Source organism: Neoarius graeffei, chromosome 6 (assembly GCF_027579695.1).
Source record: "Neoarius graeffei isolate fNeoGra1 chromosome 6, fNeoGra1.pri, whole genome shotgun sequence".
NCBI lineage: Eukaryota > Metazoa > Chordata > Actinopteri > Siluriformes > Ariidae > Neoarius > Neoarius graeffei.
This window is the reverse complement of record NC_083574.1, coordinates 53,957,308-53,983,866: the sequence shown is the minus strand read 5'-3', so window position 1 is coordinate 53,983,866 and position 26,559 is coordinate 53,957,308. Positions and strand designations below refer to the sequence as shown.

Sequence of the window (26,559 nt, the reverse complement as noted above, 5' to 3'; positions counted from 1 at the left end):
AGGTGCCAGAGTCTGGAGGAAGACTGGGGAGAAGGAAATGCCAAAATGCCTGAAGTCCAATGTCAAGTACCCACAGTCAGTGATGGTCTGGGGTGCCATGTCAGCTGCTGGTGTTGGTCCACTGTGTTTTATCAAAGGCAGGGTCAATGCAGCTAGCTATCAGGAGATTTTGGAGCACTTCATGCTTCCATCTGCTGAAAAGCTTTATGGAGATGAAGATTTCATTTTTCAGCACGACCTGGCACCTGCTCACAGTGCCAAAACCACTGGTAAATGGTTTACTGACCATGGTATTACTGTGCTCAATTGGCCTGCCAACTCTCCTGACCTCAACCCCATAGAGAATCTGTGGGGTATTGTGAAGAGGAAGTTGAGAGACACCAGACCCAACACTGTGGATGAGCTTAAGGCCGCTATCGAAGCATCCTGGGCCTCCATAACACCTCAGCAGTGCCACAGGCTGATCGCCTCCATGCCACGTCGCATTGAAGCAGTCATTTCTGCCAAAGGATTCCTGACCAAGTATTGAGTGTATAACTGAACATAATTATTTGAAGGTTGACTTTTTTTGTATTAAAAACACTTTTTTTATTGGTCAGATGAAATATGCTAATTTTTTGAGATAGGGATTTTTGGTTTTCCTTTACTTTTTTGCCAAAATCATCAATATTAAAACAATAAAAGGCTTGAACTACTTCAGTTGTGTGTAATGAATCTAAAATATATTAAAGTCTAATGTTTATGAGTACATTACAGAAAATAATGAACTTTATCACAATATGCTAATTTTTTGAGAAGGACCTGTATATATATATATATATATATATATATATATATATATATATATATAGTGTACCAGTCCAATGTTTGGATACCCCCCTACTCATTCATAGGTTTTTCTGTATTTTGACTATTTTCTACATTGTAGAAAAATGAAGACATCAAAACTATGAAATAGCATATGGAACATGTATGGAATTTTGAGGTAAACAAAAAAAGTGTTAAAAAAAGGTTTCATATTTTAGATTATTCAAAATAGCCACTGTAGACCCGCTCAATTAAGTAAAGAGAAACGACAGTCCATCATTACTTTAAGACACGAAATGTCTTTTAATTCATAAAAATAAAGAAAAAAATTAAATCAGAAGATGCGTCTAAGCTATATCAGAGGGCACCATACACACAATACGCATTCATACCTATGGGCAATTAAGAGCAGTCAATATACCTACTGGCATGTTTTTAGGAGTTTGGAGGAAATTGGAAAACACGGAGGAAACCTTATGGTGGGAGGACATGATGTGAACGTGTACAGAAACTCCACACAAAACTGAGCTCAGGAAACTGGAGCTGTAGGCATGCAAGATCAACCAAAGTACAACCCCGATTCCAGAAAAGTTGGGACAAAGTACAAATTGTAAATAAAAACGGAATACAATAATTTACAAATCTCAAAAACTGATATTGTATTCACAATAGAACATAGACAACATATCAAATGTCGAAAGTGAGACATTTTGAAATTTCATGCCAAATATTGGCTCATTTGGAATTTCATGACAGCAACACATCTCAAAAAAGTTGGGACAGGGGCAATAAGACGCTGGAAAAGTTAAAGGTACAAAAAAGGAACAGCTGGAGGACCAAATTGCAACTCATTAGGTCAACTGGCAATAGGTCATTAACATGACTGGGTATAAAAAGAGCATCTTGGAGTGGCAGCGGCTCTCAGAAGTAAAGATGGGAAGAGGATCACCAATCCCCCTAATTCTGCGCCGACAAATAGTGGAGCAATATCAGAAAGGAGTTTGACAGTGTAAAATTGCAAAGAGTTTGAACATATCATCATCTACAGTGCATAATATCATCAAAAGATTCAGAGAATCTGGAAGAATCTCTGTACATAAGGGTCAAGGCCGGAAAACCATACTGGGTGCCCGTGATCTTCGGGCCCTTAGAGGGCACTGCATCACATACAGGCATGCTTCTGTATTGGAAATCACAAAATGGGCTCAGGAATATTTCCAGAGAACATTATCTGTGAACACAATTCACCGTGTCATCCGCCATTGCCAGCTAAAACTCTATAGTTCAAAGAAGAAGCCGTATCTAAACATGATCCAGAAGCGCAGACGTCTTCTCTGGGCCAAGGCTCATTTAAAATGGACTGTGGCAAAGTGGAAAACTGTTCTGTGGTCAGACGAATCAAAATTTGAAGTTCTTTATGGAAATCAGGGACGCCGTGTCATTCGGACTAAAGAGGAGAAGGACGACCCAAGTTGTTATCAGCGCTCAGTTCAGAAGCCTGCATCTCTGATGGTATGGGGTTGCATTAGTGCGTGTGACATGGGCAGCTTACACATCTGGAAAGACACCATCAATGCTGAAAGGTATATCCAGGTTCTAGAGCAACATATGCTCCCATCCAGACGTCTCTTTCAGGGAAGACCTTGCATTTTCCAACATAACAATGCCAAACCACATACTGCATCAATTACAGCATCATGGCTGCGTAGAAGAAGGGTCCGGGTACTGAACTGGCCAGCCTGCAGTCCAGATCTTTCACCCATAGAAAACATTTGGCGCATCATAAAACGGAAGATACGACAAAAAAGACCTAAGACAGTTGAGCAGCTAGAATCCTACATTAGACAAGAGTGGGTTAACATTCCTATCCCTAAACTTGAGCAACTTGTCTCCTCAGTCCCCAGACGTTTACAGACTGTTGTAAAGAGAAAAGGGGATGTCTCACAGTGGTAAACATGGCCTTGTCCCAACTTTTTTAAGATGTGTTGCTGTCATGAAATTTAAAATCACCTAATTTTTCTCTTTAAATGATACATTTTCTCAATTTAAACATTTGATATGTCATCTATGTTCTATTCTGAATAAAATATGGAATTTTGAAACTTCCACATCATTGCATTCCGTTTTTATTTACAATTTGTACTTTGTCCCAACTTTTTTGGAATCGGGGTTGTAATCCTGTGTAAATATGGCTAAAGACAGTATTAAGAGAAAGTCTATAAAAGCAGCCAATCACAATGCATCAATTTTTCTTTCAACAAAATTCAATATCAAGACATATCATCAGTGTGCAATGGCAAATGGTTATCACTTACGCTTATGCATCTTTAGAACGCAACATGGCTTGACCAACCCAGCTAGCATTAACAAACCAATTCGACCTCAGCTGAAAGCATAAAATAACCTGCAAGCTCATTACTCATAAGATGACTGAGTGAAAGCAGAGAGTTGTTTTTCTATCAGCAGAGAGGAACCGAGGCAGGAGCTGCAGGGGAGAAAGACGTGTACATAAGGCGAGATGAAGGACTCATTTCAGAGCTCAAAGCTGAATCGATAAAGATATTACCAATTTAGTGCCTCCATGTATGATTTCATCTATTGCTCTTTCATTTCTTGCCATCTCCCTCATTTCTCTATTCACTCTCAAAGATCCCCAACTTCTCTATGCCTCCTTCAGGGCAATTCTTTTTCAAACTCATTCCTTTTTTTTCTCCACCTAAACAAGCGAAACCCTACTTAATCCTTCTTTCTTCTGAAAGCTGAATTCTTTTGAAATAAGATTCGAAGTGAAGAACCATCTCATTTAAGCCATATTCAAGCAAGATTAATTTTTCAGGATCATACATGGAAGTGAAAATTTGAATACCCCCTGATAACATGGGACGTTATTAACTTAGCTTCTTATGTACCCAGATTTTTACGTCACGCATAGGGTTATCTTCACTTTGTTGGATCAGGAATCGAATTTTAGATACTGAGGCATTATATAATAGCTGTAATAGCTGTGTGTCATTATAGAATTGCACTCTTTCCTTTAACTAGATTTAATCTTTTTGTTCTTACTTCTAACGTTGAGTCCTTCCTTGTTTGCCATAGTGATAGATAGCTTGATGGATGAAGTGAGACAAGAGTCACCATGGAACATGATGTTTGAGGATGATATTGTGATATGTGGTGAAAGCAGAAAGGAGGTTGAGTTGGGTTTGGAGAGATGGAGGTATGCATTGAAACGAAGAGGAATGAAGGTGAGCAGGAGCAAAACAGAATACATGTGCATCAATGAGAATGGGGATGAGAGTGTAGTGAAGATGCAAGGAGTAGACATAAAGAAAGTTGGTGAATTCAAGTACCTGGGGTCAACTGTGCAGGAAAATGGGGGCTGCGATGGTGAGGTCAGAAAGAGAGTGCAGGCAGGGTGGAGCAGTTGGAGAAGGATTTCAGGAGACATTTGTGACAGGAAAGTCTCAGCAAAAGTGAAAGGTAAGATGTATAAGACAGTAGTGAGACCAGCTGTGATGTATGGATTGGAGACCGTACCCTTAAAGAAGAGACAGGAGGCAAAGTTGGAGGTGGCGGAGTTGAGGATGTTAAGGTTTGTGATGGAAGGTTGGACAGGATAAGGAACGAGCACATCAGAGGGACAGCACATGTGGAGAGCTTGGGAATTAAGCTAAGAGAGATGAGACTGAGATGGTATGGGCACATCCTGAGAAGAGATGCAGAGCATGTTGGAAGGAGAATGTTGAGGATGGAGCTGCCAGGCACATGAAAACGAGGAAGGCCAAAGAGGAGATACATGGATGTGGTGAGAGAGGACATGAAAGTGGCAGGTGTGGTAGAGAAGGATGCGGAAGACGAAAGCAATGGAGACGAAAGATCCGCTGTGGCGACCCCTAATCGGGAGCAGCCAAAAGAAGAAAAAGAAGTTCTTACTTCTAACAAGCTCCCTGTGAAGACAATATGTGAAAAAAATGAGCAACAGCATCTACATATTTAGAGATTCTTCCAAAGCATTAATCATTTTGAGAGAAATATATTCTCTTAATACTTGGGGGGGGACTAAATGCCACCATAGCAATGGTAAATAATCTTTTTTACAACACAAAAGGTTGAAATCTGCCTGAACAATCAAAGATGTCTATATGGAAGGTACTAAAATTATCAGACCACTGTTGAGTCATCGAGAAACAGCAGGCAATTTAGGCTTGAATTTTCTAAGGTTCAGGAAGGAGAAAAACACTCACACTGCCCAATCTGGATAGAAATAAAATCTAGCACATGGCAAGGATGCCCAATAGAGCCCAATGTTCTCCCTGTGTCTCTATGAATTTTCTCCAGGTTCTCTGTTTTTCTCCCACCTCCCAAAAACATGCCAGTAACTACTTTGAATTGCACCTTGGTGTGAATGTACAGTGGTGCTTGAAAGTTTGTGAACCCTTTATAATTTTCTATATTTCTGCATAAATATGATCTAAAACATCATCAGATTTTCACACAAGTCCTAAAAGTAGATAAAGAGAACCCGGTTAAACAAATGAGACAAAAATATTATACTTGGTCATTTATTTATTGAGGAAAATGATCCAATATTACATATCTGTGAGTGGCAAAAGTATGTGAACCTTTGCTTTCAGTATCTGGTGTGACCCCCTTGTGCAGCAATAACTGCAACTAAACGTTTCCGGTAACTGTTGATCAGTCCTGCACACCGGCTTGGAGGAATTTTAGCCCATTCCTCCATACAGAACAGCTTCAACTCTGGGATGTTGGTGGGTTTCCTCACATGAACTGCTCGCTTCAGGTCCTTCCACAACATTTGGATTGGATTAAGGTCAGAACTTTGACTTGGCCATTCCAAAACATTAACTTTATTCTTCTTTAACCGTTCTTTGGTAGAACAACTTGTGTGCTTAGGGTCGTTGTCTTGCTGCATGACCCACCTTCTCTTGAGATTCAGTTCATGGACAGATGTCCTGACATTTTCCTTTAGAATTCGCTGGTATAATTCAGAATTCATTGTTCCAGGAATGATGGCAAGCCGTCCTGGCCCAGATGCAGCAAAACAGGCCCAAACCCTGATACTACCACCACCATGTTTCGCAGATGGGATAAGGTTCTTATGCTGGAATGCAGTGTTTTCCTTTCTCCAAGCATAACGCTTCTCATTTAAACCAAAAAGTTCTATTTTGGTCTCATCAATCCACAAAACATTTTTTTCCAATACCCTTCTGGCTTGTCCACATGATCTTTAGCAAACTGCAGATGAGCAGCAATGTTCTTTTTGGAGAGCAGTGACTTTCTCCTTGCAACCCTGCCATGCACACCATTGTTGTTCAGTGTTCTCCTGATGGTGGACTCATGAACATTAACATTAGCCAATGTGAGAGAGGCCTTCAGTTGCTTAGAAGTTACCCTGGGGTCCTTTGTGACCTTGCCAACTATTACATGCCTTGCTCTTGGAGTGATCTTTGTTGGTTGACCACTCCTGGGGAGGGTAACAATGGTCTTGAATTTCCTCCATTTGTACACAATCTGTCTGACTGTGGATTGATGGAGTCCAAATTCTTTAGAGATGGTTTTGTAACCTTTGCCAGCCTGATGAGCATCAACAACGCTTTTCTGAGGTCCTCAGAAATCTCCTTTGTTTGTGCCATGATACACTTCCACAAATATGTTGTGAAGATCAGATTTTGATAGATCCCTGTTCTTCAAATAAAACAGGGTGCCCACTCACACCTAATTGTCATCCCATTGATTAATAACATCTGACTCTAATTTCACCTTCAAATTAACTGCTAATCCTAGAGGTTCACATACTTTTGCCACTCACAGATATGTAATATTGGATCATTTTCTTCAATAAATAAATGACCAAGTATAATATTTTTGTCTCATTTGTTTAACTGGGTTCTCTTTATCTACTTTTAGGACTTGTGTGAAAATCTGATGATGTTTTAGGTCATAGTTATGCAGAAATATAGAAAATTCTAAAGGGTTCACAAACTTTCAAGCACCACCGTATATGTGCATGGTACTATTCAGGGTGCATCCACATCTCATGCCTATTGGTCTCGAGATAGGCTCTGGATTCACTGTGACCCTGACTAGGATGACATGCTTACTGAAAATGAATGAATACATTCTATTACCCATCTTTTTTACATGAGGTTTCCAAGGAGCACAATCATCCAGACCAACTCATATTTCTTTCCTTTTCTCAAACTCCTATTCTTCTAATGCCATTTTATTTTGCTTTTTTCCCCTCACCTCATGATGTAGGTGTGGCTGTCGATCACCGAGCCATAGCTTGACCCACGCAGGTTGCCCGAATTGCCCACCACAGCACAGCGCAGGCAGCGTGCGGGGTCCCACGAGCCATACAGTGAGTGTCCAGGGATCACCTGGAAGAGCCTCAACAACACTTGTTGAATACTGTGCGGCTTAAACTGAGGCTGCAACATCTGCCAATGAGAGAAATAGGCAGAAAATGACAGTGAGTTGAAAAAGCAATTATATAATTTCATGCATGAAACACTTACACTCACTGGCCATTTTAAAAGGAACTTGTTCTTGATTCTAAGATTCCTGTTCTTGGTTGGCAGGAGTGGAACCCAATGTGGTCTTCTGCTGTTGTAGAAGATACTTTTCTGCTCACCACGGTTGTAAAGAGTGATTATATGAATTACTATATCCTTCCTGGCAGCTCAAACCAATCTGGCCATTTTCCTCTGACCTCCCTTATCAACAAGACGTTTCCACCGACAGAACTGTCGCTCACTCAGTGTTTTTTGTTTTTCGCACCACTAAGTGTAAACTCCAGAGACTGTTGTGTGTGAAAACCTCAGGAGATCAGCAGTTTTTGCAAACCAGTCCATCTGGCACCAACACCCATGCCACAGTGAAAGTCACAGATCATATTTTTTCCCATTCTGATGTTTGAAGTGAACATTAACTGAAGCTCTTGATTTGTATCTGCATGATTTTATGCACTGTGCTGCTGTCAAGCGGTTGGCTGATTAGATAACTGAATAAAACAGTAAGTGGATGGGTCTACCTAATAAAGTGGCCAGTGACTGTACATAAACAATTAGGATAATAGAGACTACTGTTAAATAGCCTGCTCTTGGCTTCACGGAAACACACACATGAAAGTGTGTCCTTGACAAACATCAGCATTAAGATGATATTCCAACTATCTATCTTTCCCTGAATCAAATTGAGTTCTCCCATCCCCCTCGCATTCTCTCTTTCTAGCCTTTCCTGTGCCAGCTGCTGGCCAAGATTAAGCCTTTCCACTAGGTCCAGTAATACTTGCCAGATGTTTTTCTGACTGCAGTGCCAGCCAGGGATTTTATTCTGAGCCCAGATAATGTCAGCAGACAGAGGTAAGGGAATGTGTGTGTTAAGTGTACATGGAACCGTTATTCAGAAGAAATAGGCACTAAAAATCCAGAGAATTCCTTCAGAAGAAGTAATCTTCATATACAACTCATCATCCTTGTCTCCTTCCATCCATCTCTCTTTGGTGTAATTCTTGACTGCCACAAAAAAAAAATCCACAATCCTCTCACCCCCTGCATGGCCTCACACACAGACACACTCCATGAGTCACTGTCCATCCTCTCCAAACACAATCCACTCACTTTGTAAACTGAACCACCCTCTCTCCTCTGTTAAAAACCCCGTGTTGAATCAGCTGTGTGCCTCTCCAGGCGCCAATTCGTTCTGGAGCCTCATTACTGATTTTTCAACTGGTGAGACATTACTCATATTTTCTCTAATGAAATGGCCCTACGGCTCTCACTCTCCTAAATTCAGTGCATAAGCACAATTTCAGAGTTCAATCCTTCCCTGCTTTAAGAAGAGAGAAACCGCAGGGTCTTTTTACATCTGTAAGACTGCGTACAGTGAATTTATGAAATGATTGCTTGAGTATTTTCGGTATAATCTCTGTCTACCAAATCTGCAGTGTATAAGAGAAAAGACAGAGAAAACCTGTTTATTTACAGGATAATGGAAGTTGAGGGTAAGGGTAGAAATTGGGAGTCAGTAAGCATTATGAATGCTTCCATGTCATTTTTAAATGCTTTGACAAATTCGCTAGTCAAATAAAATATATTTATTCGTTATGATCTAAATGTGCATAATTGGTATGTAGTTGTTTCAGAGGGAAGAATTTCTGGTTATGCACTACCCCATTGTTATGTTCGTCTGATGCACATGGAAACAATAAAATACTGTGTGAACAGTGGCAATTGTCTTACTCACCACCCACCAGTAGTAGACATCTGAAGGCAGCTGGATGTTGTCCCGCGTCCACACTGGCGAGATGTCTGGATCATAGTTCTCGTCAAACCAATCTGAGACGCCTGGGTCGCCCACGCAGCGGTTACAGGCACATGTCTTCTGTTGGTTGCCCTCAGCAGAAACCAGCTTGTGGGAGCCGGCATAGTTAGGTACTAGCTTCACCTGCCTTGATTCTTCCCACCCAGGAGACTCCAGGTAGGAAAAGCCAGGGCCTCCCCTCAGTGAGAGTGAAAAGAGCAGGGAGGTGAGGAACAGGAGGGCCAATGATGCCAGCAGCACCCACAAACGCAGAGAGCAGCGCATGCCCCCTGATGCTGTCCGAGAACACCGTTCAGCTGTTCCCCCGCTGGGCCCCCAGGGCCTCTGTGTCCGAGCCCACCCAAAGCCTGACCCCCAGCGGCTCTCTCTCTGCTGAGGAGTGCACGCCGTGCGACCCCCCCACAGCCATGCACTGGCTCCTGCCACCGTGCCCAGCCTGCCCTCAGTGTCCGTCAGCGAGCCAGCTGACACACACACACACAAACAGCTTGACAGACAGAAACAGAGCTCTCTCGTATGTCTGTGGGTCATACACTTACCTAACTCAGTCTCTCTCACTCTCGCCTACTCAACTCAGATCTGCCTCACTCTCGTCCTCTCATCGCTTGGCTCCAAACACACACCTGTTCAAATAGTCACAAACGCTACTCAGTGGGTGTCTGCATTGTCTGATTCCCCCTGCAGCGACACACTGATGAAACAAGCTTCTGTGGATTTGACATTTCAGCTTTACATAAGTGAAGGCTGTCACCCACGCCTGCTATGTGTACAATTGTATGTGTATGTGTGTGTGTGCGGTGCTTATAGGGTAAGCCTGCTTGCTCCTACACTAGCAAGCCACTGTGTTGTGGTAAATTCCAGCAGTCTCTGGAGAAAATGAATGGACTTTTCCTATACAATTAGACTGTAGAGTCATCCTGGACTTTTCCTTCCCTCATTATTTCTTCTCTGTCTTCAGAGGCAAAGGGTCTTCTGATATGGACATGTGTAGTTCTCAGGTTCATGGTTGTTCTTTCCTGCTAGCCGAGTTCTGACAGCCACCTGAGTGGCAGTTATACACAGGTCACAGCAGTGTATTGGCCGTCACCATGCATGACTGGAGTGTGTGTCTTAGGGATGACACAGCATGCACTGAACTGTACTCTGTCTGGAATTGCTTCACACTCAGGCTGTTTGCCAGACGTTGGGGTATTATGGACTTTCTGAGACACGTGGACAGTTCAAAGAAAAAAAAAAGGCTGCCAGACTCAGAGTCCACTGTACATAATGGAAAAAAAAGAGAAGAAAGACAACAAAACAATCAAAACCACAAAATCCCTAATGACACAAAGGAAATGTTCAAGGGATTTGCAGAAAAGAGCTGGCCATCTCAAACAGGCTTATGAAGGAATCATCTTCAAGGAGCTTGGAGGCAATTGTTGAGTGACTGGATTACAAAAAAGACAAGACAATTTCTGCCCATCAACTGACCACATTGTATTATTGAAGCTACATAGCATTAAACCTGGAGTTTGTATGTTTCCTCTGACATTTTATATCAATTATAAAAAGATACCCCTTAATGTTGGGTCTTATCATGTGACTTGCTTGTTTTGTCGCTTAATTAAGGGACAATGCCCATGATGTTGCTGCCTGTCGATTTTGGCATCCTGCCTCTCTGCCAGGCCTTTCAATGTCCTCTTGCTGATGTCCACTTAATGCTCCTAAAATCCCTCTTCTGCCCCGTTATAGTCCGAGTGTGCTCTGATCAGGCTGTGTGTAGGCGTTCAGGTTCTGCTCCCTCCTTGTGAATGAGCTAATAAGCTGTGGGTAAAAGACAAAGAAAGATGGAATTTTAAAGGGGAAAGAATTAAAGTGCAGCTGTAAATGCCAAAGTGAAGCATCAAAGGACTTGTCACACATCTTCCATTTTAATTATGTTATAAAACACTAAACCTGACAGGTTCAGAAAGCACCTCGACATCTGCTTGTTTAATGTGCTGCCTATAATGAACTCTCATAAAACGAATTCATTATAGCAAAAGCGCACTCCTGAGCTCTGAAAAGACATACATGCTAAGAATTATGGGTACGTTTTGTGCAAAGAAATGATCTCAGCAAGGAACAATGAGAAAGGAGTCAGCCACCGCATCACCCAGTCAAATCTTACTCTCCAATTAAGGATTCAAGATTGAATCAGACTGTTGAAGATGAGATGACAGTTCTGCTTTTGAACCAAACTTCAACCTCATCTGGTCTCACTTAGAAACCATCATCCTCTTGTTTGTTTCTCTTTGTTTTTTATCTCACACCTCAATTCCCAATCCAATTTTGTGCTCACATTTTTTTTCTTCTGTTATGTTCGGAGGTGATTTGCAAACTTGTTATTAAGTGTAAGGTACAATTTAAAAAAAAATCCATTTAATTACTGGTGTTATTACTGCATTACACTAGACGAAGAACAGACGTTTTAATTACACTGGTGGGTTACCATGGTTACCCTGACAGGCCAATCTACAGAGTTCAATAGCTAATAATTCTGGATTGAGAGAATGGACCTCTTGTCAAAAGAAATGTAAAAGAAGTGTTTTTGATCTTGAACAGAGACCAAATGAAGCATGAAACCTGTGAAAGGCTGCTATGCCATGAATGGCAGCTAAATGGCTGGATCCAGTGTGCATTATAATGATACTGCAGACCCTTACCTACAACCACATTCTTACTTAAAGTCCTGCCCTGATACTAGCATGAAATAAGCTCAACATTCTATTTTTATGTCAAATGCCGGCGGCACGGTGGTGTAGTGGTTAGCGCTGTCGCCTCACAGCAAGAAGGTCCGGGTTCGAGCCCCGTGGCTGGCGAGGGCCTTTCTGTGTGGAGTTTGCATGTTCTCCCCGTGTCTGCGTGGGTTTCCTCCGGGTGCTCCAGTTTCCCCCACAGTCCAAAGACATGCAGGTTAGGTTAACTGGTGACTCTAAATTGACCGTAGGTGTGAATGTGAGTGTGAATGGTTGTCTGTGTCTATGTGTCAGCCCTGTGATGACCTGGCGACTTGTCCAGGGTGTACCCCGCCTTTCGCCCATAGTCAGCTGAGATAGGCTCCAGCTTGCCTGCGACCCTGTAGAACAGGATAAAGCGGCTAGAGATAATGAGATGAGATGAGATGTCAAATGCCCACAACGACATTCACAGATCTATATGGTTCTAATGGGATATTAAATGGTCCCATTTCGTCTTCATCATGGATGTGTCTACAGTCTGGTTTTGGTTTTAGGAGCAGGGTCAGTGGTCAGCCAAACAGGTGTCTCAGCATGCAGCATTATTTTCCATTGTTGAGATGCAGAAACATTATTAGAGGCAGTGAGGGGGCTGAGAACAAGGTACATGAACAGCTGAGCGTGCATTTTATATTAAATATGTATAGTTGATTCCAAAATTTTCAAACTTTTCAAAAGAATGGGCAAAGTCGAATGCAAAAAAAATTCATTCAATAAATCAAACTTGTATTTCATCAACAATAATGAATCATAAGAACATGCAAAATTGCTCACACCCATCAATACATTAGTTTGGTTTAGTTTTGGCCCAGCACCATCAGTTTTTTCTTTGGCTAATCAGACACAAGGCACACCACCATTCTTGCCAGAGCAGTTGGGGGTTAGATGCCTTTGCTCAAGGGCACTTCAGCCAGTCCTGCTGGTCCAGGGAATCAAACCAGTGGCCCTTTGGTTCCAAAGCTTCTTCTTTAACCATTAGGCCAGGGGTGACCAACCTGTGGCTCAGGAACCGCATGTGGCTCTTGGCCAATAAGAATGCGGTTCTCCAACTTAAATAATAAAAAAAAAAATTCCATCATTTTTTGTGTGTCTTCCCTCTCCTTTTAATTATTGTTATGCTTGTGTGTATTGGGCTAGAACTGTTAAAAGAGCCACAAACATGCCACGGAACCAATTATCTTGGGGTGGGGGGTGGAAGGGGGGAAACAACCTGCACTGCACACTCCTGTGCACGCACACAAGTTTTCCGACGTTTTCCCAGCAAGTTGTGATTTATTCACAAAAATGGCTAAATGCAAAGCTAAACGCAAATATGAAGACGAGCACAGGACATTTCTCAAGGACTGGGAGGACGCTTACTTTTTTGTTGAACGAAAAGGCAAACCTTTCTGTCTGATATGTGATACATTGTTAGCACATTTCAAAGCTTCAAAGCTTCAGTGCCATTTCAGCACGCTCCATTCAAACATCGACAAGGAATTCCCCAAAGGTACTGAACTTCGCAAGCACAAATTAAACACGCTGAAAAGTCAGACAAAAAAACAGACCCAGATGTTCCAACAATATGCCAAGCATGCTGAAACAGTGACTCTTGCATCCTAAGTGGTGTGGAACATTGCCCGTGCTAAAAAACCATACGACAAAGGAAATTTGATTAAACAGTGCCTCACTGACGTGATTGAAACCTTAGCTCCAGAAAATAAAAAACTGAAAGATTCAATCAAAGACCTCCAACTGTCACACCACACAGTTGAACACAGAATATCTGACATAAATACGGCAATTGAATCAGAGTTGCACTCTGATCTTCAAAAATGTGCATATTTCAGTGTGGCATTGGATGAGTCTTGCGACATTCAAGACAAGCTGCAGTTGGCTATATTTGCACGATCAGTGTCAGAAGATTGTGTGGTTAAAGAAGAACTCCTTGACATCGTACCGTTAAAGGACAGAACCCGCAGCATTGATGTGAAAGAAAAAATGTCTGATGTTTTTGAGAAAGCCAATCTGCCATTACAGAAGCTAACAGCAATAACCATGGATGAGGCTCCCTCAATGATTGGATCTGTGAATGGACTTGTGGGGCTAGGCAAGGCTGATGACTCATTTCCCGAGTTTTGGAATTTCCACTGCATCAAGTCTGGCCTGTAGTCTTGGGATGAGTTTAAGCCCATTTTTGTCAATCTCCTGTTTCATAGTGAGGGATGTGTGACATTTGTGACATGGTAAATTGTTAATATTTCATTCTGTGTGTGTGTATATGTATATGAGGGAGAGAGAGAGTGTGTGTGTGTGTGAGAGTGTGTGTGTGTGTGTGTGTGTGTGTGTGTGTGTGTGTGTGTGTGTGTGTGTGTGTGTACATAATGTGGCTCTTTGCAGTACCATAGTAACAATTTTGGCTCCAAGTCCCTGGCTGGTTGGCCACCCCTGCATTAGGCCATGGCTTCCTCAACAACAACAACAAAAAAAAAAATCTTATTTTATTATTATCATCATGTAAAAAAATCCCCTGTTCACACATCACCATGGAGAAAACCATAGAGCTTTCAACATAAAAGAAATACACTGATCCACTAAATCAGACAATGGTTAGAAATTTTTTTTTAGCACAATTACAGCTCGAAGACTGAAACACAATAAAAAAAGTATCAAAGGTCTGGAACTGTGAACACAAACACACATGATGAGGATAGTTAAAGGAGATGCACAGAACCATGGCCTCACTTTTGTTTATAAATGCCTTGAGACCTCAAGAATGGCACAAGAATAGTTTTAAGAGTTAACAATAAATCTAATATAGTAATTTTTACGATTAAAGTGATTCATATAGGTAGCGGTCTGAGTGAATGACCTTGACATCTGTGACGTCACCGCAGGAAGTCTATCGGTCTCATTGCCATTTCCGCTATACTAAAACACAGAGCTGACTGCAACTCCGATCCTCCATTTTGAGCTAATTTATCGCCCTGCCACGTAGATGTGTTGCTGGTGGGTGCAGCAACACAACAAAAGGTGGATTTACTTTGCATTTATGGCCCAAGAATGTTCAAACTGCAAAGATTTGGACGCGTTTTGCAAGAAAGTCACGGATTGGGCACCTATGAAGTGGTCTCTCCTCTGCTCTGCACATTTTACTGAGGACTCATACGAGACCCCTGATCTGTTGAGGAGTGTTGGCTGTAAGCCCGTACTGAAAGAGGATGCAGTACCAACAATTAAAGGAAAAGAAAACTACAAGAAAAGGAAAGTAAGCTCAGTTGCACCAGCTCTCCCAGAGTGTGAGCTGAGCAGTAATGGCGGAGTACTCAGTATGGAAAAAATGGAGAATGAGTGGACCAGTCATCAGATTTCTCCGCTGAATATGCTCCCCCCCACCCCCTGCTGGATATGCTTGCCTCAGCAGCAATATCTCACCCTTATGTGGAAGAAGCAAATGAACGAAGAACTGAAAGTCAGATTGTTTCAAAACAATCTGCCACAAAATCGGCCTTCAGGAAGCAAGAACACAGACGGGTAAGATGCGACTCACATTTGGTTACATGACAACAAAAACAACAACACTTGTTGTTTACCTGCATTTAGATTAATACATGTAACTTGTATTGTGTGTTTAAGCTACCGGTATGAGATTATTTAATTTGCTTCAGAATGTGATTGTCTCAGTTCATCTGATTATTTAATTAGCCTTTTACGTTTTATCAGTGAAAATGCATGCATGTACATGTATGTTGCATAAGTTATAACACCTATCCTGTTTTAATGAGAGTCACATGAGACTGTCAGTTCAATTCCATCCAACTCTCTAGACGGCTTTGTTCTCTGGCTTTATTTCGTAAGGTGGGGGCCTCTGTGGCTGATGTATTACTATCAGATTCACTTTCCAATGGTTCGAACTGATACAGTTCTAGGGCTGTGCGATGTGGGAAAAAATGAATATCCCGATACATTTTCTCCATTTCATGATATACGATATATATCTCGATATATTTAAATCTCCTCTAAAGGACCCCATGAAATCTAACTTTTACTCTTTACTGTTTTCACTACAATCCCTGCAGATATCTGTGAAGATACTCAGTTGTCCAGGTACATAGTAATCTGTGGTTGGTAGACGAGAGCAACTGGACTTGCTTGAAAAGTCTTGAAAAGACTTTTCAAGCAAGTCCAGTTGCTCTCTTCTACCAACCACAGATTACTATGTACCTGGACGACTGAGTATCTTCACAGATATGTTTCTACACACTTTGGGATGAGTTCCCTTCGACTAGTGCGGGAGTATGAGAGGACTTCCAGAAAACTGGCAGACATCTTAGCCAGAGAGGATCGTTCAATTTTGTCAGCCTGGAACGACCATCACTGAACAGAGGTGGGGGTCTATGACATCTATCAGCCACCTTCAATGCAGCCATCAGCATTCTGATTTGGATTCTATTATGATCCATGAGAGGATAAATACTTGATACTCCCTATTAGACAGACAGAACTGAGGATGCCTTTCGGACGAGAGGCGAAACGTCTTCAAGACTTTTCAAGCAAGTCCAGTTGCTCTCTTCTACCAACCACAAATCCCTGCAGATTAAATAACATCCTTGGTTAACTTTACAGGTGGTTTTCAACAACACATTTTAAATTTTCATGTTAGTGATTAATCACAATTGAGTTGAAATAAGACTATTTTTATTCAACAAAGATGTGGCACAAACTGCAAAAACAATCTTGAAAATTGCAACAAAGGGGCAATACAATACAGAGCTGCTCAGAGCTCAAATCAATAAAGTGCAAACTCAACACTGAGAAAGACATTTAGCCTAAATAAGAAAAGTGCTCTTTCATTAAATTATTTTAAAAAATAGATCTCCAAGCTATTAACCTGACTACTGAGAACCACTGGAACATTCACAATAGAGAGAGAGAAGAGAGAGATCTGCAAAACATCATTTTTCTCTTTGCACACTTTTGAACTGAATGTTTTCTGGCTCTGCCTCTCAGATGTGTATAATTCTGGTATTGACTTCTCTGTAAAAGGTCTGCGACCAGGCAACTCATGTTTGGGATCGAGTGTGTTTAGTAATTTTTGGAAGCCTGGTTTTTCCACTATACCAGGGGTTTTCAAAGTGTGGGAGAGTCAGCCCCCCCTCAGAGAGCAAATAAACAACAGCGCCCCCCCCTCCACAATTTTTGTTGTTGCTATACTTAATGTTCCATTCGTATTTAAAAAAAACGGTTCCAAAAAATTGCGATGAAAGTTGTGGTGTTTTTTAGGTTTTTGTTGCGATTACATTGCGGGAGGAAGTGAAAGTTGCGAGAAATTGTTGTGATTTTCTCTTTTTGTGATTAAAATTGAGTGATATGTTAAATATTAAGTTTTTACCAAAAAACTATTGATTAAAAAAACAAAGACACTGAGAAATGGTCCTATAAACAACTTTAGCAATATAAAAGATTACCAGGGCTACAAAAATGCAGAAAAATAGGCTTGACTTATCCAAATGCACCTGTTGGTTCAAAAGTTAAAGTGCATAGAACCTCACAGCACAACATGAAGTTACCTTAAAATATAATATAAATGCCTCAGCTTTCATGTAAGAAAAAAACACTATTAATACTAGTACTGTGTGCAGGCAGTCCCTCCTGAAGACTAAATTAAACAATAATTATAAACTAATAAAATAAATGGCTCAGGCTTCATAGAAGAAAAAAAAAACAATTTGAACAGAATCTCACAGTATGATGCTGAAGCTGCCTAAACAATGGAAAATAAAATACCATTTTGGCAAAAATGTTGGCATCCATTAATTTCTTGTATTAAGTAAAAAAATAATGTAAAGTGCACACAGTCCTTCACTGTAAACATAACACACTTTCAGTAACAGAATTTAAGCCTACAGAAACACTGACTCGCACATCATGCAATGTTGCCAGATACTGCTGATGTTTTCCAGTCGAAAATATGTTCAAAACCCGCCAAAATGCACTTAAAACCGCCCAATCTGGCAACACTGCGCGCATGCTGCTTCTCTTGAACGTATACACGGAAGTAAGGCGGAAGGTAGTTTGTCGACATCACCTCAAGACGACGCCAACGATTGGTCAAATTTGCGGGAAGGTTGCGGTGATTGGATATAATTGCAACACCGCCCTGAATTCGCGGGGATTGGTTGAATTTGCGTTGAAGTTGCAAATCGCGAAATCCTGGAGGGTCTGGTTTTTTTTGCTTGGCCCAGACTCTGTCTCCTCACTCACTGTAGCTTTAGGTACTAAAAATCGATCCATTTTGTCTCTGGCAAAGGCTAGCTGAAGTTCGCTAAATGTCCGCAATAGTAACTTATTCTGGTTCATGTTTCCTCACGTTGCGCCCCCCTGAAGAACTCTGGCGCGCCCCACACTTTGAAAAGCCCTGCACTATACTAATTGGGATCATGTCTTCGGCAATGAAGTTAGTGATTGCATCCGTTATAGCTCTCCATCTCTTCGGTTTCCCATATGGGGTGGCTTTGGAGAACGAGGCCGCTATGGTCATTTGTTTAGCTTGTGTGTGGGGTTTTAGCTTGTGGGCAAGTAGTTCGGAGTTTAAGAGACTCTTCATACTGTACCGGGTGAGTTTTCAGGTGATGGAACATATTTGTAGTGCTGCTGCCTTTTGTGATGACAGGGGTTTTTTCTGCACACTTTACAAACTTTTTTTTTATGTATGTGTATGTCTTGTTATTGGGCCTAGAGCCTGTAATAAAGTTTATAAACTGGCATTTGCTGTTCCACGTCCTCCTCGCGATACCCAAAAAATGCCAGTTGACTGACCCCTTACTAGTTCTTTTAGGAAGTAATTTGTCGCTGAAATTGCCAGAGCTTACACGGTAGCCTATGCAACACCAGCGATTGCACGAACTGAGTCAGCGCTGTAAACCGGAACTAGGAAATCTTCCCGCCGGCAGTGTTGCCAGATACTGCTAACGTTTTCCAGCTCAAAATATGTTCAAAACCCGCCAAAATACACTTAAAACCGCCCAATCTGGCAACACAACCGAAACTAGAAAATCTTCCCGGAAGTTCCTTTTAGCACCGAGATGTTGCCCGGGATTGGTTGGCGAGTGCGTGACGTTATTGTTTTCTTTACCCTTAGGCAGCCTCTCACGTTACTGCCTGAGGGACAGGGAGAAAACCACCGGAAAAGGTTTTAAACACGAAACAAACGCAAGTAGGAAGATGACCATAAAATACTTGATAGTTACGATATAATAATTTTATGTATCGCACACAGAATTTTCGCGATATATCGAGTATATTCGATATATCGCACAGCCCTATACAGTTCTATATGTATAGCAGTAGCATGTACACACACTCCAATTTCAGGACTATCACAGTCAGATGTACTACTATCTGAGGAATCCGAAGAATCTCCAATAAATCTGAACAAAGAGGCCATTGCAACCACTCTCGCCTGCTGAGTTTGGTTTTGGTCTATAGCACCGGTTCCTGCTGTGACGTTACGCACTCAGGGCTGGCTGGCTCAGCGGGGCAGCTCGAATGCCAACTTTGTGGTTGATTTTAACTCTCAAAAATATATATTTTTATTCCCAATTATGCAGCATACATGAGCCAATGATGGAGATACTATCCACTCAGAAATGTATTTTAAAATAAAGGTTTTGCGTATCTCCTTTAAGGAGGAAAAATCAAAGTGCATGAGTCATTAATTTTTTTCCTTGTTTTCATGGAGTTCCTACAATTCTGGAAAACACATGTATGGTTCCTACTTTACATGATGGTTTTAAGAATTAGAACATGCTCTTTGCATGGGGGTTGCATGTCTGTATACATAGCAATAATATGTTTTATTTTTTTCGCGGTCCAGTTTCCATCAAATCCTGCGCTCTGATTGGCTGGCGAGCGGGTCCGTATCTTACGATACAGACCCCAATTACGGACCCTGGTTATGGACCTCTGGCGACTCACTTGTTCACAACAATAAACATAGTAGCATTTTTTTGTCAACATTCATCTTTTTTTAATAATATTTATTTATAAGATTATCAAAAATCTTGTAAATTTTTGCCAGCATTTCTCAGGAGAATAGCATTAATTTTACAGCATGGATAGCTATAACGACAGTGTTCACAGTGAAAGCGAGTTTTACTACCCTGAGGAAGAAGAAATAAAAGAAAACATTTCAGGAGAAAGCTAAAAATCTGTAACTGTTGCTAACGCTGAGCAAAAACATGGCTGAATCCTGAATGACTCAATTTTGTATAAATATGGGACTACATAGGTGGCAAAATGTAGTTTTTTTCCTGCCATGGAAGTGCACTTGTATACCGAGGAGGAAGCAATTTGCTTTACAGCCGTGAATGAGGATTAAAAATGGCGGCGCGGCTCGCCTCGGTTTTCCCTTTCGGGTGCTCCCGTTTTCTGTTAGAATTTGGTAAAGAAAAAAATATATATTATTTACCAGCTTAAGTTCGGTCCGTATGGTGAAATACCGTGACCTCGGCCTTGAATACTGACCTCGGTCACAGTATTTCACAATACAGACCTCCCAGCTGCTAAATAACATATATCACCCTCTGCAGGGGTATGAGACAGCTTTGCATGTCGCATGCTGAGATTGCCTAGACAGAAAATGAACATCAGATGCAATCCTCTGATGGCAACCATCAGACTAGCATTCTGTTCATATCCCTGCCTCATCTTCTAAAATCAATCACCATATTCCAGACATTTCGTCCAATTACTTGAGCCAGCAGTCTCCGCTTTTACAAAGCCATCAACACACAAAGACTGTCAGCCGAACTGTTTTAGCCACTCTTGCTGCATCCAATGCACGGAGCGTGAGATGCACAAACAACGGGAGCCAGGGTTGATTTGGCTGTAGGCAGCAAAACTAATGGCAACAGCGAATACATGAATGCACAAACAGCACAGGACGGGACAGCCTTAGCTCTGCTCATGACGCTCCTCCAGCTGCCGTTGTCCATCGAGGTGTAACTTTGTCATCTGACGTGCAAGAATCACAGCAAGCACACACACCCACACAGACACACCAATGCTAAGTTATGACTTGTAATACATGTTTGAATTGCATATAATGGTTTCATTTCCTGTGTAGTGTAGTCCACTGTGAGAAAGGCTGAGACCCTCATGCACAGAAACACACAAGTGCACACAATGCTTCTTTTCACAGCCTCCCACACAGTAGTAAATCAAGCAGCACTTTTTTTTTTTATCATGCTCTCTCCCTCTGTCTGACCTGTGTACCTGTGCGAAATGAATAAAAGGCTATGGGGAGTGGGTGTAAGCGTTGCCCTGGCAATGATAAAATAAGAGGTGGCTACCATGGAGATGTAATAGAGAAATGATAGACACCAAATATACTGGCTTCTGCTGGGCTGCTGCGTCACACTCATCTCAGATTCCTTCGTTTTAGCAGATATACCATGCCAGGTATTGACAATATGAAAATGTTTTTCAAGGACGCAAAATATAGGCTTTGTGAAAAGCATGCTTCTGGGTTGTTTTTTTTTTTTTTTTCTTGTCTCAGACTTCAAACAGACTCCAAAGGACCCTTTTAAAAAGCACAAATGTATAATTTTTCTTGTACTAATCTGTTTTTTTTTAAATCATATTTCATACCACATTCTTCAGCCTCTTCCCATCCAAAAAGCCCCACTCCATCTCAAATCATTACAGCTTGTATTTTCTTTCTATGAAAGACAGACAGCGCTGATTCACCTGAGGACGGAGATTATTTCTGGACAGAAAATAACAGAAGCTTGAAATATAGAAACTAGTCAGATCTATTGTGTGGCAGTACTGTATGTCATCCTTTACTAAAGAATCCTTAAAATAGGAACGACTGATTATAGGTCTAGACACACTTAATAATGACAAACTACACCTTTGCTTTTGGACTTTGTGCATATCCCCAGATCCCTAGATCCTAGATGAGCATTATAGGATAAATTAAACCTGATGATTTTTGCACAGGCATGTGAAAAACAGCAGGCCTGCTGGACATGTCCAGTAAATACAGAGTTAACACTGCAGGCACACTGCCACCACACAGCAGCAGCACATTGCACATTAATCTAATATTAAAATAGTCAGCTGGCCAAAAAGCTTGAGCTACTTTCTATTTGAATTTGAGCTGGATATTTTATTGACTGGTACAAGCCTTGCTTAGAGACTACTACCCTCCTCATTCACATTGTACAAATATACGTACAAACATACATACATACATACATACATACATATAACCATACAAACATGCATGCATGCATCTGCAGTGGTAGGGTATGGCCAGTATTCACATAAACACCAACACAAGCAAGCAAACATAATACATACACACATGCAGGGGTAAAATATGCCCAGGTGCTATGTATGAGGGTGCTGAATTCTAGTGGATGTAGTTAAGAGGATAAGAGCGTCTACTAAATACCAGTAATATAATGTAGAAGGATCCCGTGTCCTGTACCCAAGATAAGCTTGTCTTCCTTCGGCAATTAAGTAGTAAATCAAGCAGCACTTTCTGTCATGCTCTCTTCCTCTGTCTGACCTCTGTCAGCAGGGTGTACAAGCTCAAAATAAGGAAAGAGAACATGGCCAGTAGACACAGATATTTGGTTGCATGTGTTAGTGTTATTCTAGCGTTGTTTTTGAAGAAAACTGTTCCAAAACTGGGGTGGCACGGTTGTGTAGTGGTTAGCACTGTCGCCTCACATCAAGAAGGTCCTGGGTTCGAGGTCAGTGAGGGCCTTTCTGTGTGGATTTTGCATGTTGTCCGCGTGGGTTTCCTCCGGGTGCTCCAGTTTCCCCCACAGTCCAAAGGCATGCAGGTTGGGCTAACTGGTGGCTCTATATAAAATGAAGGAATGAATGATGCAGACCGATAGAACTTTTGCTTACACAGGCAGCACTATGCACTGTAAAAAAAAAGAAAGTTGTGCCAACTTATACTTTTGGTCTCAGACAACTTAAGGCCAATTTATGCTGACAACCCGGTCCTCGCAGACGGTGTCGCAGATAGTGTCTGCGTAGCCCCCCCACCTTCGCAGACGCTCTGCGCGCACCTCCCAAAAATTTTGACCACCGCAGAAGCCTCGCAGACAAGAGGGCTCTGATTGGTCCACTCTACATCCGCTGTACACGCACTTCCGCTTCCCTACTTTCCCGGTTTGTTTTGTTTTCACGACCGGCATTTTTAAAAACACGAGCGAAGATGGAGCAGCATGAAGAGCGGTTGATTGAGGAAGTACGTACATCTATACGACTCCAGTTCTAGTCATTATAAAAAAAAAAGTTCTAGTCATTATAAGTAACCGGAGGATAAACACTCCACTAACCACACCCACCAACTACTCCTAGCGACTTCGCGCCCCCTTGCGTTGTGCCGGTGAATAACATCGCGCACGCCTATTACTCCCTGCTCAACGATAAATTACAACTGTCTGCAAAAAGCTATCTGCGAAAGCCTTGTCGCAAGAGCATGCAGAGGCCTTTAGCCTTCATATTCAAACAAACTTAATTTTTTCAGTTTTACATGATAAGAATTCAACTTTAAGGCCACTAATCTTTCATCCAAGTAAAAACTAATTTGACAAACGAAATGTGCAAACAATTCAATATACTGAATTGTTTGCGGGCGGCACGGTGGTGTAGTGGTTAGCGCTGTCGCCTCACAGCAAGAAGGTCCGGGTTCGAGCCCTGGGGCCGGCGAGGGCCTTTCTGTGTGGAGTTTGCATGTTCTCCCCGTGTCCGCGTGGGTTTCCTCCGGGTGCTCCGGTTTCCCCCACAGTCCAAAGACATGCAGGTTAGGTTAACTGGTGACTCTAAATTGACCGTAGGTGTGAGTGTGAGTGTGAATGGTTGTCTGTGTCTATGTGTCAGCCCTGTGATGACCTGGCGACTTGTCCAGGGTGTACCCTGCCTTTCGCCCATAGTCAGCTGGGATAGGCTCCAGCTTGCCTGCGACCCTGTAGAAGGATAAAGCGGCTAGAGATAATGAGATGAGATGAATGAATTGTTTGCACATTTCGTTTGTCAAATTAGCTTCAGGCTTAAAATAAGTGAATGTGTGACCGAACAAAAAAGCACTGCCACTACAGTTTTATAGCAGTTTTGCTACCATCATGTTAAAATAAACATGCTATTTGAACTGGATTGTTATTTGTTTTATTGTGGGATAAAAAGAAAATTGAACTCAAATTTTGAAGTTTTTACTTGGATGAAAGATTAGTGGCCTTAAAGTTGAATTATTATCATGTAAAACTGAAAAAAATTAAGTTTGTGTGAATATGAAGGTTAAGTTATCTGAGACCAAAAGTATAAGTTGGCACAACTTTCTTCAAAACTTAAAAATCTTAGTTGTCACATAAACTCAAAAATCCTGCGCAGTAAGTTGCCTTGAATTTTTAAGTTGGCGTAACTTTTTTTTTTTTACAGTGTGGTGTAGTGGTTAATGTCGCCTCACAGCAAGAAGGTTCTGGGTTCGAGCTTGCATGTTCTCTGTGCGGAGTTTGCATGTTCTCCCCATGTCCGCGTAGGTTTCCTCCAGGTGCTCCGGTTTCCCCCACAGTCCAAAGACATGCAGGTTAGGTTAACTGGTGACTCTAAATTGACCGTAGGTGTGAATGTGAGTGTGAATGGTTGTCTGTGTCTATGTGTCAGCCCTGTGATGACCTGGCGACTTGTCCAAGGTGTACCCCGCCTTTCACCTGTAGTCAGCTGGGATAGGCTCCAGCTTGCCTGCGACCCTGTAGGACAGGATAAAACGGCTACAGATAATGGATGGATGGATGTTCCAAAACTGACATTTTGACTTGTTTCTGTGGCTGCATCTGAATAGTTGAGAGCATATTATCCATCCATCCATCCATTATCTGTAGCCGCTTATCCTGTGCAGGGTTGCAGGCAAGCTGGAGCCTAAACTGCTGACTATCGGCGAGAGGCGGGGTACACCATGGGCAAGTCGCCAGATCATCGCAGGGCTGACACATAGAAACACACAACAATTCACACTCACATTCACACCCAGTGGCGGCTCCTGAATTTTTTTTCAGGGGGGACACTTTTCCCCCGTTATGTCTACACGGACCATAAATATCCACAGGACTGAAGTAAATTGACCTAGGTAGCAAGTCAACTGTTCTACAGAATGTTCTGTAAATAGATTTTGTACTTCAAACTCCATGACCAGCAAGAATTTTACAGACTGTGCAACTTCAGGACAAACAGGAAAGTGCACTTACTGTAACAAAACATTGTAAATAGTTGGCTAACATAACAATAGCAGTTGAATAAATAGATGAGTGGATCTTTAGATCTTGCAATTACTGGTATTTACCAAGGATATTACCAAAGTGCTAACTCTCAGAGCAAAGTGTGGCAAATATAAAAATGCACATCGAAAACATCAAAAGTGAACTGATTCTGTGACTGTGTGTGTGTGTGTGAGTCACGAAGTCAACCAAACCCAGAAAAACACCACGGTGACTGGAACCCTCAGTTTCGTCTTTGCCTCGTAGAGCTAACTCGAACACTCCACAAAATTTCACGCATTGGATGAGCCGGTTTAATATGTGCCTGTTCTTGCTCACCTCATCGTTGTGGCGGCGAACTGCTAGCCTGTAGCCCTCATCCGGTTGTGTAGCGATGTTCACTCTCCCAAAAGCCGAAAATTTCAGGCAGCTGCCCATGTGAATCTTTGATGACTCATGTTTTTTTATTTTCTCCGACAAATGATGCATGTCCGAAACTCCAGTGACCGTCCAAGCAGTGCTGTCCGTGGAGCCACCTCCAGGGTGGAAAAGTAAGCAGGGGGAGCAGAAAACCGCTGAGGCATCCTCGCAGCCAGCTCGCCAGGATTTGCGCTGGGACCATGTTGAAGTAAAACCTCGAGTATATGATTTCCCCCCCTTGTCAAAATTTGTTTTATGTTTAGATTTGGTCGAGGGGGGTCCAGCTTGTTTTGTTGCCAATTTAGCTCGATTTGATCGCTGACTAAATGGAACTTCTTTTAAGGACCACACTGAATTGCTTTCCGCATCCATCTCACCTCAGAAACTGAGCGGATCGAACGCAACTTTGCCGCGCTTCACAGTGACGTAAGCACGTTAGGGCAAGCCCCCCCGGAACCCATAGAGATTGCATTGAAGTGTCAGTTAGGAGAAAAAAAATATATTAACATTGGACTCTATCAGTGAACTCTTGGGCGATTTTCAGCGTGACTGAAATCACCCCAAAAGGGGCGGTACTCTAGAAGCAAGACCACCCTGATTGGACAATGATACCCAGAGACAGATTAAATGGCCTCAAGCAGCGCTGGTGAAAGTTTGTTTTAAAAAAAGAAAAAAATTTTTTTTTTTTCGTTGTGGCAGTGCGTCGCCCAATCGCCCTTATGCACCAGCTGCCCTTGTTCACACTTACGGTCAATTTAGAGCCACCAATTAGCCTAACCTGCATGTCTTTGGACTGTGGGGGAAACCGGAGCACCTGGAGGAAACCCATGCAGACACGGGGAGAACATGCAAACTCCGCACAGAGAACATGCAAGCTCAAACCCAGAACCTTCTTGCTGTGAGGCAACAGTGCTAATCACTACACCACCATGCCGCCTGAGAGCATATTAGTGTAAGCAAAAGTTCTATCG

At 42.0% G+C, this 26,559-nt stretch overlaps 1 protein-coding gene across 1 annotated transcript in view; it reads right to left on the bottom strand.

Moving 5' to 3' along the window:
* st3gal2 (ST3 beta-galactoside alpha-2,3-sialyltransferase 2) overlaps positions 1-26,559 on the bottom strand; it is an 82,782-nt gene that overhangs the window by 21,347 nt on the left and 34,876 nt on the right. The window contains exons 2-3 of the mRNA XM_060923855.1: positions 9,076-10,956; positions 7,075-7,268 (exon numbers count right to left, since the gene is read on the bottom strand). Of these exons, the coding sequence (XP_060779838.1) occupies positions 7,075-7,268; positions 9,076-9,684 (803 nt within the window). The 5' untranslated portion in view covers positions 9,685-10,956. The remainder of the gene's footprint in view (positions 1-7,074; positions 7,269-9,075; positions 10,957-26,559) is intronic.